General features: G+C 33.6%; 1 protein-coding gene across 3 annotated transcripts in view; it reads right to left on the bottom strand.

The window, feature by feature from the left end:
* Nucleotides 1-15032, bottom strand: part of Cog2 (conserved oligomeric Golgi complex subunit 2) — a 437003-nt gene that overhangs the window by 23942 nt on the left and 398029 nt on the right. For all 3 annotated transcript variants that reach the window (XM_090399142.1, XM_090399141.1, XM_090399143.1), the window contains exon 15: nt 13346-13482. In XM_090399142.1, coding sequence (XP_090255268.1) covers nt 13346-13482 — 137 coding nt within the window. The remainder of the gene's footprint in view (nt 1-13345; nt 13483-15032) is intronic.

Below are 15032 nucleotides of genomic sequence, written 5' to 3'. Positions count from 1 at the left end.
GATTACTTTAAAGGTGACAGCAGCCACTAATCTAAAGGTAAGTAACATATACATTTTTGCATTTTTGAAAATTATGGAGACAACTATCGTGTTTGAATAAAAACTTTAGTTTAATATAACTAAAATCTACATTCGACGTTTCGACCTTTATGTCAAGGTCATCTTCTGGAGCATACAACTATACACAGAAAACAAGCTACAGTACATTCAAACTGGTTTGTTAAAGATACTGACCAACCGCTACAACAATTGTTGGCCTGACCTCTGGTGAGAAAAAAAAAAAAATTATACATCAATGCTAGAGTCCTATTATTAGTGTTATCTGTTGGTTGTAGAAATACATTGGGCGCAACAACAAGTATCTATCTATATACATTTTTTTTTTCTCACCAGAGGTCAGGCCAACAATTGTTGTAGCAGTTGGTCAGTATCTTTAACAAACCAGTTTGAATGTAGTGTAGCTTGTTTTCTGTGTATAGTTGTATGCTCCAGAAGATGACCCTGACATAAAGGTCGAAACGTCGAATGTGGATTTTAGTTATATTAAACTAAAGTTTTTATTCAAACATGGTAGTTGTCTCCATAATTTTGAAAAATGCATTCGGATCACCGTGTAAGCTTAAAAGAAAGGATAAGTAACATATAGTTTTTACGCGTGCATTCTGTGAATTTAACTGTTACACCTAGTATGAAAACAGGCAGAACATGAAACACAACTTGACTCGTTTGTAGATGAAGTAAAATATTTGAGCTATTTAGGCAAAATTTTTAGTGAAGATTGGCAAACAAAATTCAGAAATACATAACAGAATAACATGTACTGGTATGATGGGGAATTAGTTGAATAAGTTTATACATAATAAGCCAGAAATTCGTCAGAATAGTAAACTAGCATTAAACAAAATTTGAAAATTAGTATTAATTTATGGATTTGAAAGTGGGACCAGAAATAAAACAGATGACTGACGACTACAAACTTCAGATACGCAAGTTCTGAGGAAAATTAACAGATGGCATCAATGCCAGAATCATTAAAAATGAAGGTATCAGAAAAAAATGAGGAAGCTTCAAGAGATTAGCTTTTAAGAATACATGAGCAAAGCTAATATGAAGTAGTATGGTCATTTAAACAGAATGGGAGAGAGGAAAATAATAAAACAAGTGTGTTATGCTAGGATGGCAAGAAAAAGACCAAAATACAGGTGGATTTATGCTGAAATGTGCATGAAAGGCAATGTATCTGACAATATTGGAATCTTGACAAGTAAATTCATTTGAAAGAAAATTGCTGCCAGGAAACTAGTAATAATGTTAACAAATCATGTGGTATTGTATCCTGTACATCCTTAAGGGTATATAACAGGAATTAGATGGTGATATATCTCCAAACTGGTCAGAAGAATTAAAAAGATCATCACAATCTTACCATAATTAATGCATGACATATATAGATTACCATATATCTAACATTATGTACTTCATTGTACTTGTTATGAATGTGGAATATATTACCAAAACACAGCCATGCTTTCAGTGAATCATAGTGATTTGTACATTTGAAACACTCTACATATGATTCAAAAATTTTAAAAATTAAATGTCCATTGGATTACTAATACGAATGTGATGCACAACACACAGCCTCTCCCAGCCAAATAAATCCCGCATTCTGTGGTGACTTTTTTCCCATAAGTGGGGCTTTGGTGAATCTGGCAATACTGCCTAAATGTTTAGGTGTGAATAACTTTTACTGCCCAGTGAAAGCCTAACCTTATTTGATCTCTAAAATTTTTTTGTCACTATCTTGAACTTAAGAATAAAACCTACTGTAACACAACAGAAAAACATAAATATACATTGAGTTAATACAGTTTGAAATCATTCTGAGCTAAATTTTTGATTGTCGAGATTTCTATTTTTGGAAGATTTTCATAATGATGTTTATGACAGTCATGATAATGATTAAAGCTGGAAAGTTCTTCAGAGTAGATACTATTCCTACAAAAATGTCTAAGAATTTATGATGAGCGTCCATGACTTGGATGAGTATCCACAGCAAGATCAATGAGAGTGGAGGGCCATAGTGGTAGAAACAGAGTTCTAGTGTTATGCAGTACCCATGTTCCTATATGCTATGGATACTTACAGGACAATGAGAAAAGTTTTCTTAAAAGAGCAATATATATTTGCAACACTCCCTTATGAAAGGCTGCTTCTAATAACTAGCCCAACTTCAACAAATTTGGCTGCATAAGTTAATAACTACCACATATTTGGGGGACATTTATACTCAAACCTTCACCCAATGGCCAAGAACATCTAGCTATGCTCCTTAAGTAGTTTCATTTAGGACAGTAGGCTTGCTTCAGTCTTTCTTATCCATGTATCTATTCAACGGGGTGTTTTTCCTGTGATGATACTAAAATACTATAAGTCATGATCATTCTACCTGACATGTTGCACTTGTAATAAACTATTATTCTAACACACACAATAGCCAAAACTATGGGTATGGAAACTGAGAAAATACCTGAGATATTACCTCACGAAGGGGTAATACTGGGATTCTGTCCATAAACACATTAAGCATTTATGAAATGCTTAATGTAAATAGAATACAGGAATTTATTAATTGTTACCTAAATAAATTACACCGACTAGTTTCACCACCTAAAAGAGAACTGGTGGCTTCTTTAGGGCTAGACACATCAAAACAAATATAAATACAAAGGTCAGAAAGTTGATTAAATGCTGAAAAACCATTAAAATGCAAATAGGCAAGATAGTAAATGCAAAAACACGTGGCATGCATTACCTGTCTGCAACTAGTGATAGGAGATTGTTGGCAAAATTTAGATCTCTAATGTTGAAAGATTTAACGAGAGATTTCTTTATCACTTAGCACCAGTCCTTGGTTTTTAATTCAGTGATTCATGCAAATGGATGACTGCAATAGATTCCTTCAGAGGTCTGGAATAAAGTTCTTTTAAATAAGGTATAAATGAAAGGTTCCAATCAACTGCATGGTTGGTGTCAGAAGTATGGCTGGCTAAACCAGATCTCTCTTTTCTTTTTGGTCAACATCTGCAACATGTTCTTTCTTTCTCTCCTCAAATCCATATCTTGGCTATGGATTTGAGGTGCATGTTCATAAACCTCAAATTCATGAACCTATGCAGGCCAAATTACCAAATCACAGGAACATGAACTTCTACATATTCCTGGGTGTTTGTAGACAGGTTTAGGAAACCTCAGGAGGGCATAAATGCTTGAAAAACAGTTTGGATTAGTTTAAAAGTTATTCTGATGTGATCTTTGAAAAGAGATGCTATTTTAATCGATAAACTTCCAATATATATGGAATGTGATGGAGTCTCTTTATTGGATATTCTGGTTATTGAAAACTGAAGGATTCAAAAACCAAATTCAAATCCTCTAAACTGGAATAACCATTAAGAACAAAGCAATTAGAGAGTCTGAAGTTCTGTCTTGAGTCAGTCAGTCATTTTGTATAGCAGAAACTGCTCTATTCTTTGGTGTGTGAATTATGTCTAATTTTCGAAAAGGATGTGAAAAGATAGGCATGAAGATAATGTCCTATATAAAAGTGAAGATTTACAACAGATACATTAAGCATACCATCACTTTCAGGCTTTTTAGTGATGAGAAAATCAAGGAAAGGGAATTTTCCATTTTTTTCAAGCTCTAATGTAAATTTGATAGTGGGTTTGTAAGAGCTAAGAGAATGTAGAAATTGTTTCAGGGCTGGGAGGTCATGTTTCCAAATAATGAAGATGTAATCCACATATCTCCACCACATTGCTGGTTTTATACTTGTTTCTGTTAGGAAAATCTTTTCAAAATTCTTCGTGAAAAGGTCAGCTGCAGGAGAGAGGAGGCTGCCCATTGCAAGTTACAAAAATAAAATTTTTGTTTACAAAACGAATTGTTCCACTGGAAAAAAAAATGGAATGGAGACAATGTTCAAATAAGTCGGGAACATATGGTGGAAAAAAGGTCCTTAAAAGATCTAATATATCATCAACAGGAACACTGGTAAAGAGGGATATGATGTCAAGACTTGCAAGGATGTCAGTCAATGATATGTCTACTGGAAAGTTTTTGGACAAAATGGGAAGAATTTTTGATGCAAGATTATGCCATATAATCCTTCAACCCCCACATGCTGTGATGAATGCCGACTTCACCTAAATGGGACCAGATAAATAATCCTTCCTCAGGGTCACCAGCCGAGTCATGTAAACTGCAAAGGTAAGATAGACAAAAGCTGACTTACTGCAATATTCTTTGGAATGTCGTGAATATTATCATCCTGAATGTATAGGTATTACTAAGTCTAATTGTCAAAAAATGAAGGACAAGAAATTAAAATGAAAATGCCACAGCTGTATTAATATTTCTCCCAAAAATAACATTAAAGCTACAAGTAGACTAAATACTAGCAGTGAAGGTTCAACTAAAGCATTAAATAAAGATGACAAGGAAACGGATGTAAGGGTTTTCCTAAGATATTAGAAGATCTAAATATTATTAAAGTAGAAATTAAATTCTTCCGGTTCCCTTCTTAACTCTGTGCTAAGAAGGGAACTGGAAGAATTATTTAAAACAGAAATAAACAATTTGAAGCCATCGCTCGAGCACAGCTTTGCATGCATTCAGGATTTAAAGAATAAAGCCGAATGCAATGAAAACTAATCAAGCAGTTGTGCACTAAACACATAGAACTAGTAAACAAAAATAAAATACTGAAAAATCGAAATGAAATGGGAAGTTAATGAAATTCAGCAGTGCTCCAGGTTGAACAATACTGAAATAACAGTTTACCAGAAGTTCATAATGAAAATATGCATACCAAGACTGAAAAATTGGTGAATCTACGAAGTTAAAAGGGGAAGACATTATGCACACCCACCAGCAGAAAAACAGGCATCAAGCAGTTGTTATCTAATTAGTGAGCAAGAATATTAAAAGTAAATGGATGATAGAGGCAAGAAAACTCAACAAGATTACAGCCAACAGTTTGATGAACAGATAAAACTAGTGCCTGTCTTATAAATGACCACTTAACCAAAGTTAATAAACAACTTCTTTTGAAATTGATTTTAATTTCTTTGGATTAATATAGGTCAAATTGATTTTAAAAAACTGAGTAAGAAAACTTACAAGTTTCAGCAACTGTATTAATAATAATAATAATAGATGTAATAAAAATTAATAGATGTAAAACAAATACAAAAACTGTTCACCAAAACTGTTCATGAAGGAAAGAACTGAATACAATGTTTTTAGAAAAAAAAAACAGAAGATCGCGTACATCACACGCATGGAGTGTGTATGATTTATCTGTTGTTATGTAGGAACGTTCTGTAGTTGGCAGCAAGATTTAATTCTGGCATGCTAAAAGATCTTATGAGGGTTCTCCAAATATCAGGCAGGATTAATCCTTGGTTTCTGTTTAAGTTGTGTTCGGAACGGATCACTGTTATGGCTTCTTTTATGACTTGGGAGCAGAAATCCTCTTCTAATAAGTAGGGTATGGAGCTTTTGTCCCATTCTATGGCGTAGTTTGTCCTAGCAAAATGAAATACTAACCCTGAATTGTCTTGTCTGTTGTTGTTTACATCTCCTACATGTTGCTTTTTCCTGATTTCTAAACTTCAAGAGGTCTGACCAATATAGTTTGATCTGCACGAACAGGGGATATTATAGACTCCGGCATATTTGAAAAAAGCATGACTGTCTTTCGGAGATCTTAAGAACTGGCGGATTGCCTTAAAAGCTACTCTTATTCCATGTGGTTTGAGGAGTGTAGCAATCTTGTTGGAAACTGTCCCCATATATGGAATCACGACAGTGGAATTATAATGTATTTCTTCAGGTTGTCGTTGTGGGAGTCAGAAAAGAATCTTATGGGTAACCGTTATCTATGAGGTTTTTGGATATCAGGGATAGTTCATCTCCCAGGTCTTTATCTTCTGTAGTGATGAGAGAGGCTCTATTTTTTAGCATGTGAACAATACTTAGTTTTTTAGAAATGTGGTGTGATGAAGTGAGGTGCAAGTATCGACCTGTGTTTGTTGGTTTACGATAGACAGTAAGACTGATACATCCATCTATTTGTTTCTTAACTAGGGTGTCCAGGAATGGTAATTGCTTGTCCTTTTCAAGTTCCAAGGTGAATTTTATTTTGTGATGGAAAGAATTGATCTTGGTAAGAAAATCAAACAGATCCTTTTCTGTGTTTTTCCAAACAATAAAAATGTCAGCCACATATCTCCACCACACTGCGGGTTTGAGGTCTAGTTGAGATGAAACATCACTTTCCAGTTTCTCTATAAACAGATCTGCACAAGGGGGTGAAAATGGGCTGCCCATTACAAGGCCTGTTAATTGTTGATCGATTTTTCCATTCTATAGGAAAAAATATGATTTTAAGCAATGATGAAAAAGAGAAGTAATGTCTTGAGGGAAGAGGTTTTCCAAAATTCTGATTACTTCATCTACTGGAACGTTTGTAAATAATGATGTAACACCCAGGCTTGCAAGAATGCCTGTATAGGAGATTGAGATCTTGTTCAATTTTTTGAAAATGTTGCGAGTTTCTTATGTAGGTAACCGAATTACGGATATGTGCTTTGAGGAGACCTGCAAGGTGTTTTGATAACAAGTAAGATTATTACATGAAAAATGTACATCATTACTAACTTCCTATCTACAATTTTCCTCCAAATCAATCTGTTATTTGTCAAGGCTCCAACACTGTCAGATCTCATATTTCTATCTTCTAAGGCACTTTTTACTATATCAAACCACCTATATCTTGGTCTTCCTCTAGGTCTTTTTCCTGCCAACCTGACAGAGAATACTTGTTTTGCTAATCTGTCTTCTTCCATTCTATTTAAGTGACCATACCACCTGAGATTAGCTCTGCTAACACATTCCCAGATGCTAACAATGTCAAGTTCTTTCCTAATATCCTCATTTTTAATATCATATTGCCATTGATGTCATCTGTTCACACCCCTAATCTTTCTCAGGACTCTCATATCTGTGGTCTCTAGTCTTTGGCCAAGTGTTGTACTTCTAATCCAGCTCTCAGATCCATAAGTTAAAACTGGTTTGAACACTGTCTTGTATACGGTTAATTTAGTGTTTTGACTAATTTCTCTCTTATTCCATATAAATTTATTCAGTTGAGTTCATACCAAACCAGCTTTGTTGATTCTGTTGTCTATTTCCATATTCAATTTATCATCTTTACTAAAAATCGTGCCTAAGTAACTGAAATGTTGCAGTTGATATTTTCAATGCTTCTGCCTATTTTCATTGTCTTTGTCTTGTTATTCAATTTAGTCAGAAAACCTTGCAGACTTGTAGCGGATTTATTTAGAAGTATAGCATCATCTGTATAAAGCAAAGAGCTGACATTCAACATCTCCAATTTTGATATCAGGTTTAATACCACTTTCTTTCATAATGTGATCCATATAGATAATGAATAACACAGGGGACAATGTACATTCTTGTCTGATACCAGATTTAATATTAAACCATCTTCCTGTACTTCCTTCAATTCTAACTGCTGACTTGCAACTCAAATAAAGACTAAGTATTGCTTGATATAATGCCCCATTGACACCATACAACTGTCGATTAGATTCAAATCAGTTATATGAGGAATTTATCAAAATGATCGAATATGCAGACAGCAAATAGCAATATCACAAAGTGAAAAAGGATGTTCACATATGCTAGATAACAGATGAACTAAAAAATATGGTAAGGACAAAAGAAAAGTTCTATTATAATCATAGGAAGAATCCTTACAATTTAATGTTTGAACATGACTATAAAAATTTCGCTAAACACTTAAAGAAAAAACTAAAGCACACAAAAGAACATTATCTCTAACTGAAATTTCTTTCTTGTAAGAATCATAAAAGTCAAGAATGGGGGTTAGTTAACACATGATAATTGGCAATATGAAGCAGAAAACATGTGAATTCCCAGAGGGCAATGACATCACTATTGTACTTAATGAAACCACTTTACAAACAATGGTAGTTGTGATTTTGATTTTACAGAGAGGATAAAATACATAAGTCACCTTCTGTGAATTAAGAATTCCATGTATCTACATGCAGTAAATGAAGATGAGGTAAAGAGAGGAGTAATCGAATTAAAAAAAGGAAAAAAAAAACAGGGATATGATGTATAAATGTCGAAAAACTAAATATTATTATTAAACATAAGTTAAAGTTCTTTACACATATCATTAAAAAATCTTTCGAACTTGGAAAATTTATAGAACACTCAAAGATTGCTTCCATTATTCTGCTATATAAAGGAGGTAACAGAAATGTAAACAGAAATTACAGACCAATATCTATACTATCTACAGTGTCAAAGTTCATTGAAATCCTAATGAAAAAATGATTAAATAGCTATTTAAATACCATATCCTTTTATGCATCTAATCAAGATGGGTTTATAACCGGATTCAATACCGAAAAAGTGCTGTTGGAGTGTTCTATAAAACAGTTTATAGTGGAATAAATACAGGAATGTAAGCAGTAGCCATTTTTCTTGATATATCTAAGATGTTTGACTGTGTTCATCATGACCTACTACTACTACTGAAAATGCCTAAATATGGCATTAGAGGAGTTACTAAAGACTGTTCCAATCCTATCAGAATAACAGAAAACAATATACTAGCTATGGCACATTCAATAGTGAAACAAAAATAATAAAATACATCATGCAAGGCTTGGTGCTAGGACCCATCCTACTTTTAATATATGTTAATGATCTGTTGTGTAAATACAAATTTATGAAATGATATCGTTCACTGATGATACCGCATTAGTATACCCTGCAACGACCCTCGAGGATCTAGAAAATTGGATTAACCATGATATATTGAAACTACATAAGTGATTTAGCAATAATGGTCTTAAAATTAATACTGATAAAACAAGATATATGTACTTCATGTTAACAGATAAGCTAGATCACAATATAACCATAAAATGGTATGAAATGAAATGTAGTGATATCTACAATTATAACTGTAGCTTAGTCAAAAAAACAAAAACAAAATCAATCAAGTATTTGGGTCTACATATCAGTGTTATCTGAAATGGGACTACCACATCACATTTTTTTTTTTTTAATAAATAAGTTGAGGTTCATAATTAACAGAATATATTATGTTAAAAATTTGCAAATGCGGAGATGCTTACACTATTCTTGGGTAAATTCCTCACTGCAATATGGTATCATTTGTTGGGGTGGAGATTACTACAACAATCTGCTTCCTTTGACATGAATACAAAATAGAATAATTAGAGCTATAGCCATTACTGATTTTGCACATTCAACCAACAATCTGTTTGGCATTCATAATATTTTGCCATTACAGAAACTATATCTTTATTGTTGTACATTACGTGTAAGAAAGAACACTACATTTTTCAGTATATAATGTAGACTATGGTTTACATTGCGTCCGGAACTTGCTGGTAGTACCCAAGGCAAACAAAGAAATTTTTCATAAATCCTTTGAATACCTGGCAACAAGAAGTTACAATAAACTCCCAAATGAAATGAAATCAAGAACCTCGTATGCCTTCAGAAAAAGATTGAGAGACCTCATAGGACTAAATAATGTTGACCTTTATTTTAAACATATAGCTTATAATATCATATTCAATTATGATTCTCATACATTATGACAATCAAGTATATACCATATTACATGAGCCCTCACAGATACAGTCACTGTATCATGCAAATTTAATTTTCTAGTAACCAGTATGGCTATGGTCCTTGGTTACACATAAAAATAAAATATTGTAAAAACTTACTAACTTATTTTAAACATTTGTACAGACTATGAAAACTATCTGATAATGTATGAATATTTATACTTATATAAATATTATATATATGTGATGAGAATAATAAACACTGTCATTGTCAAAAGATTCCTATGACTTTATATGTTGTCCTAATAGATTAGCTTGATGCTTAGAGAGTTAAACTATAGGTCTCAATGGGACATCAGGCTTGTGAATTTTTGGCAACCTGTTAAGCCATGGAGGAATAGGATGTAATGACTCGAGCTTTGGTAGAAATTCCTGGGGCCAGTTTGGAACATTTTAAAGTAAATTGTTTGTTTTCTCATGAGTTGACCAAGTACAGTCAAAATCCAGAACAGACTAGGCAGAAGAGCCAGAATGCAGACATGTAAATTTTTTTTTTTTTTAAAATGATCTTGAGTTCAAAACCACTATTGTATTCCATTGTTTATTTCTTAACGGTATATATTAGAACACAGAAAAATAAGTAAATAATTAATTTATTAACTTATTGCTGATATTTCGCTGGTGATATAGCCAGCATCTTCAGAGCACAAAACACTATAACAACATGGTGTAATCACTATAACTATAACAACATGGTGTAATCAACGGACTAGTTAAACTAAATTGTAGCAGCAACACAAAGACTAGAGTCCTGATTTTGGCACCCTCTATCTGAATATCCCACTATCCAGAGAAGAACTACAACAAAACAGTCACCATCCCATACATTAAAGGCACATCCGAAAAGATTGCAAGAATTCTTAATAAACATGAACTACGCACGACATTCAGACCATGTGGCAAATTAGCAACCCTTATCCGCTCACCCAAGGACAGCATTCCCCCTCTAGCACATCCAGGAGTCTACGAAGTACCCTGCTCATGTAATCAAGCCTACTAAGGTCAAACAGGAAGAACTGTGAACATCCGCATCAGCGAACACAAAAGATACATCCGGCATTATCACTATGGCAAGTCGGGCCTAGCAGACCATGCTCTGGATACCCCTGCACACAGAATCAACTGGAAGAACACAAAAGTACTGCACAGAAGCTCTTACAAGTCGGAGAGATTGTTCTTAGAGGCAACAGAAGCCCTGAAACACACTCCAAATCTCAACAAATATGGCTCTATAAATTTGCCTAAAATCTGGGAGACAGTCATCTTAAGAAAAAACTAGTACCGGTTTTTTCTCTGTTTAGGACTCTAGTCTTATGTGATAGCTGCAATTTTTTTTTTCCTTTCCAGATAGAGGGCGCCAAAATCAGGACTCTAGTCTTTGTGTTGCTGCTACAATTTAGTTTAACTAGTCCGTTGATTACACCATGCTATTATACTCTCACATATTGTGACAAACTGTGTTTTGTGCTCTGAAGATGCTGGTTATATCACCAGCGAAATATCAGCAATAAGTTAATAAATTAATTATTTACTTATTTTTCTGTGTTCTAATATATACCGTTAAGAAATAAACAACATGTACAACGAACACATAAGTCTGTCCATTCACTATTGTATTCCCTTTATCAGCTGCTAAGATTACAATGTTCCTGTTCATTTCTAAGTGATAATAAAACCTTTCTTTCTGAGATTGAAATATTAGATCTCAGAATAGATGGAGAAAGGAGCAGTTTTAAGTTTAATAATATTTGGTAGCATCTTTGGAGAGGATACGAATTCTTTCAACATTGCATAAATAAAACCTTGGATAAGAACAGATTTCTCCAAACATGTGATGGTCTGACAGATTTAATAGAAACTTTTTCTGACTATTTATCTTCTGAGTTTTGAGTAATGAATTTCCTCTTCATTCTATTTGTGCAAGAATTAAAAAATGTTGATAATAGCAATGGATCATACTGCTGATATTGTTCCAAGAAAATGTTTCTAACTCACTGGGTAAAACAAAATATAATTTAAGACATGGAATCTAGTTTGTTGATCTCACACCTGGTATAGCAGATACATTCATGCAAGAGTGTCAATGAAGCTTTTTAATAAATATGACTTGCTCTAACTAACATCACTCATTCCTTAAGGCACACGAAAGGCATTGTAGGAATTACATTATTGTCTCTACATCTTTTAAGAAAAAAAAAAAAAACAGTTTATCAGCAAGGCCTTTTTCTGTTTTCAGTTCTCATAATAGACATGTCTCTACCTTTTAAACCAATTTAAATTGTTCATAACCCCCCCTGAAGGCTCTTAAAGATAGCACACTTTTCTACAAATACTGAGAAGAACATGTTGCAGATGTTGACCACAAAAGAAGAGACAGACCTGGTTTAGATGCCAGACTTCTAATACCAACCATGCAGTTGATCGGAACCTTTCAGCTATACTTTATTTAGAAGAGAACTTTTATCCCAGACTTTTATCTGTTGCAGTCATCCATTTAAAGGATCACTGAATAAAAACTAAGGACTGACACTAAGTGATATATGGAAATCTCTCATTAAATCTTTCAACATTAGAGATACTGAATTTTCCAACAATCTCCTTCTATTACAAACTGCAGACATCTAAGATGACATGTTTTTATATTTACTGTCTAGCATGAACTTACCTATTTGCACTGTAAGCTTTTCAGCATTTAATTAAAAATTGTGAGCTTTGTATTTATATTTGTTTTGATGTGTCTAGTCATGAAGAAGCCACCAGTTCGCTTTTAGGTTTTAAAAACTAGTTTGTGTAATTTAGTTATTTAGCTAACAATTAATGAATTCCTGTGTTCCATTTATTGTTTTTAGCTGTAAAATTTTCTTTCATCAAAAAAATGCCACAAATTCTTAATGTGTTGTTTGGTGAGAAGTCAGACCCATTATTATGTATGTATGCAAATGATCTTTTCATACTATTAGCTGTGCAAGAATAAAAAAAAACTACAGAATTATGAATATGAATTATGCAACACAATGAATATAATAAGTCAAACTTGGAATTTCATAGTAGTAAATAAAATGTTAATGATAAAATTCATATCTATTTATTACAGTTCTGTTATATTAAATTTGGGAACAGATGTACAGGTAATAAAACACAGAACTTTCAAAGGATAAATAGATGGAAAAGCCAAACAATATTTGTAAGGGCAAGAAAGTAACAAGTTCAAGACAATAATAATATTTTTAATGGAACATGGTATCAGCTAGATTCTGAGCATGAAACAATATGAGACCAAGTTTGCAAAATGAAATGTTTGAGGAAAAAATACTAAATTAACTAAAGAGAGGGGATAGAAATACAGAAAATAATTCTAAAAGAACAAAGGAGAATATGAAAACACTTGATTTGTCCATGTAATGGGGTTGAACTTAAAAAAAAACTACTGTATATAGTCACAAAAATACCAGAAAAGGAAGATCAATAAGATGGATCAAATGGATAAAGATAAGAGATCAACATTTGTGAGAAAAAAAAATTATAAGTAGAAGTTAATGATGATGAATACTTACTGCTGTGTTACACCATTCAAAATCTGATTAGTCCATTCTATTTTCCATTTCACTGATAAAAATTCTTGATTTGCCACAAGAAAAGTTTCTAGTGGCTTTAATATGTGTGAAACATAAGCTGATGGTTTCGATGGTATCTGAAAAGAAAAAAAAAAGCTTAACAATAACAACAAATATAAATGAAATAAAATAAAGATAATTAACCAGTCATTAAATAATTTCAGAGGTTAAACCAAGCTTCTAGTCATTTTTAAAGCTCCTTATATATTACCTACACCCATGACTTTTTATGTGGTACACTGACTTTTTAATATTATTTATATGCAAATTATTCTAGACAAGCAAATGGTGACTCTAGTAAGAAGCAATTTGAGTGTCTCCTCTCACTCAGGATTCTTTTATCAACCCTCTTCAGCATTTACCCCTTTAGCGATTGATTTTCCGGGTTATTTGGCGCTTGATAGAAACTAGGCTCCAGGAAGTAGATCTGAAAGAAGACAGACTGCACAGATTGGTTTGGTTGGAATGAATGCATTAGGCCAGAATATTCTGAATATATGAGGTATGGGAAAGAGGCTGCACATGTGTATTAGCATAGAATGACTCATTGGCTAGCTTTTGAACGTTTTACTTTCATCAGATTACTGTTTGTTGTCTTCTATGAAGAATTTATAATGAGTACTGTGATAAAAAATCCTGCTAGTTGCAAGGTTCATTGTGTGATATGGTTTTTGTGGCAGAAAACAATAGTGCTGCAGAAATTCACCAACAACTGTGTAAGTTTTATGAGCCCAACATAACAAGTAACAGTAAAGTAAGATAATGGTGTTGTCAGTTTAAAGAAGGGTACATAAACAGCAAGAAGTGGAATCAGTGGGGGGGGGGATGGAGCATTACGAAAATAAAGGTGAACTTTTTTTCTCGTATCGTGATTGGTGCCAAAACGTGGATTTGGTACACAAAAGTCAAGCCAAAACAACAACAACATGAGATTTTCATGTTGTTGAGCTTTCAGAGATTATGAATGTGCCACTGTACATTCATAATCTCTGAAAGCAAAAAAAATTCAAACAGGCACCATCAGTCAAGAAAATTATGGCCACTGTCTTCTGGGACTGAAAAGGATTCTTGCCCATTGATTTTCTTCAGCAAAGAACCACAATTAATGCTGATGCATATTGTGAAATGCTCAAGAAACTCAGATGGGCAATTCAGAACAAAAGACTAGGAGTGCTCTCATCAGGGACAACATGCAAGTTCACACTGCACTGCAAACTGTCCAGCAAATTCAGAAGTTTGGGTAGGAACTTTTTTTGATCACATCCTACAGCCTTGACCTCGCACCCAGTGATTACCTCTTGTTCCTGCATATGAAGCAGTGGCTCTCATCTCAGGGATAAGAATACGAGGAACTGAAGAACAGGTGACTCAGTGGTTGAACTCACTGGTGGTTTTTGATGCAGGTATGAAGAAGCTAGTCACGATACCAAAAAGGCCTAGAAGTCAATGCCGACTATGTGGAAAACAAAGTATGCATGTAGGTATTTTAGCATATAATGAATCGTTTTTACTTTTCTACCAGTTTTTTTTAATTCTTCACTGGACCTTGCTTTCTTGACATTCCTCATGTTAATGTAAAGGTATGTGTTCTCTGACTTGTCAGAAGGACACACACCTTACCACTTCT

Source organism: Typopeltis vanoorti, chromosome 10, assembly GCF_054136105.1.
Source record: "Typopeltis vanoorti isolate ZY-2024b chromosome 10, IOZ_Tvanoo_1.0, whole genome shotgun sequence".
NCBI lineage: Eukaryota > Metazoa > Arthropoda > Arachnida > Uropygi > Thelyphonidae > Typopeltis > Typopeltis vanoorti.
This window is presented reverse-complemented; position numbering and strand designations above follow the sequence as displayed.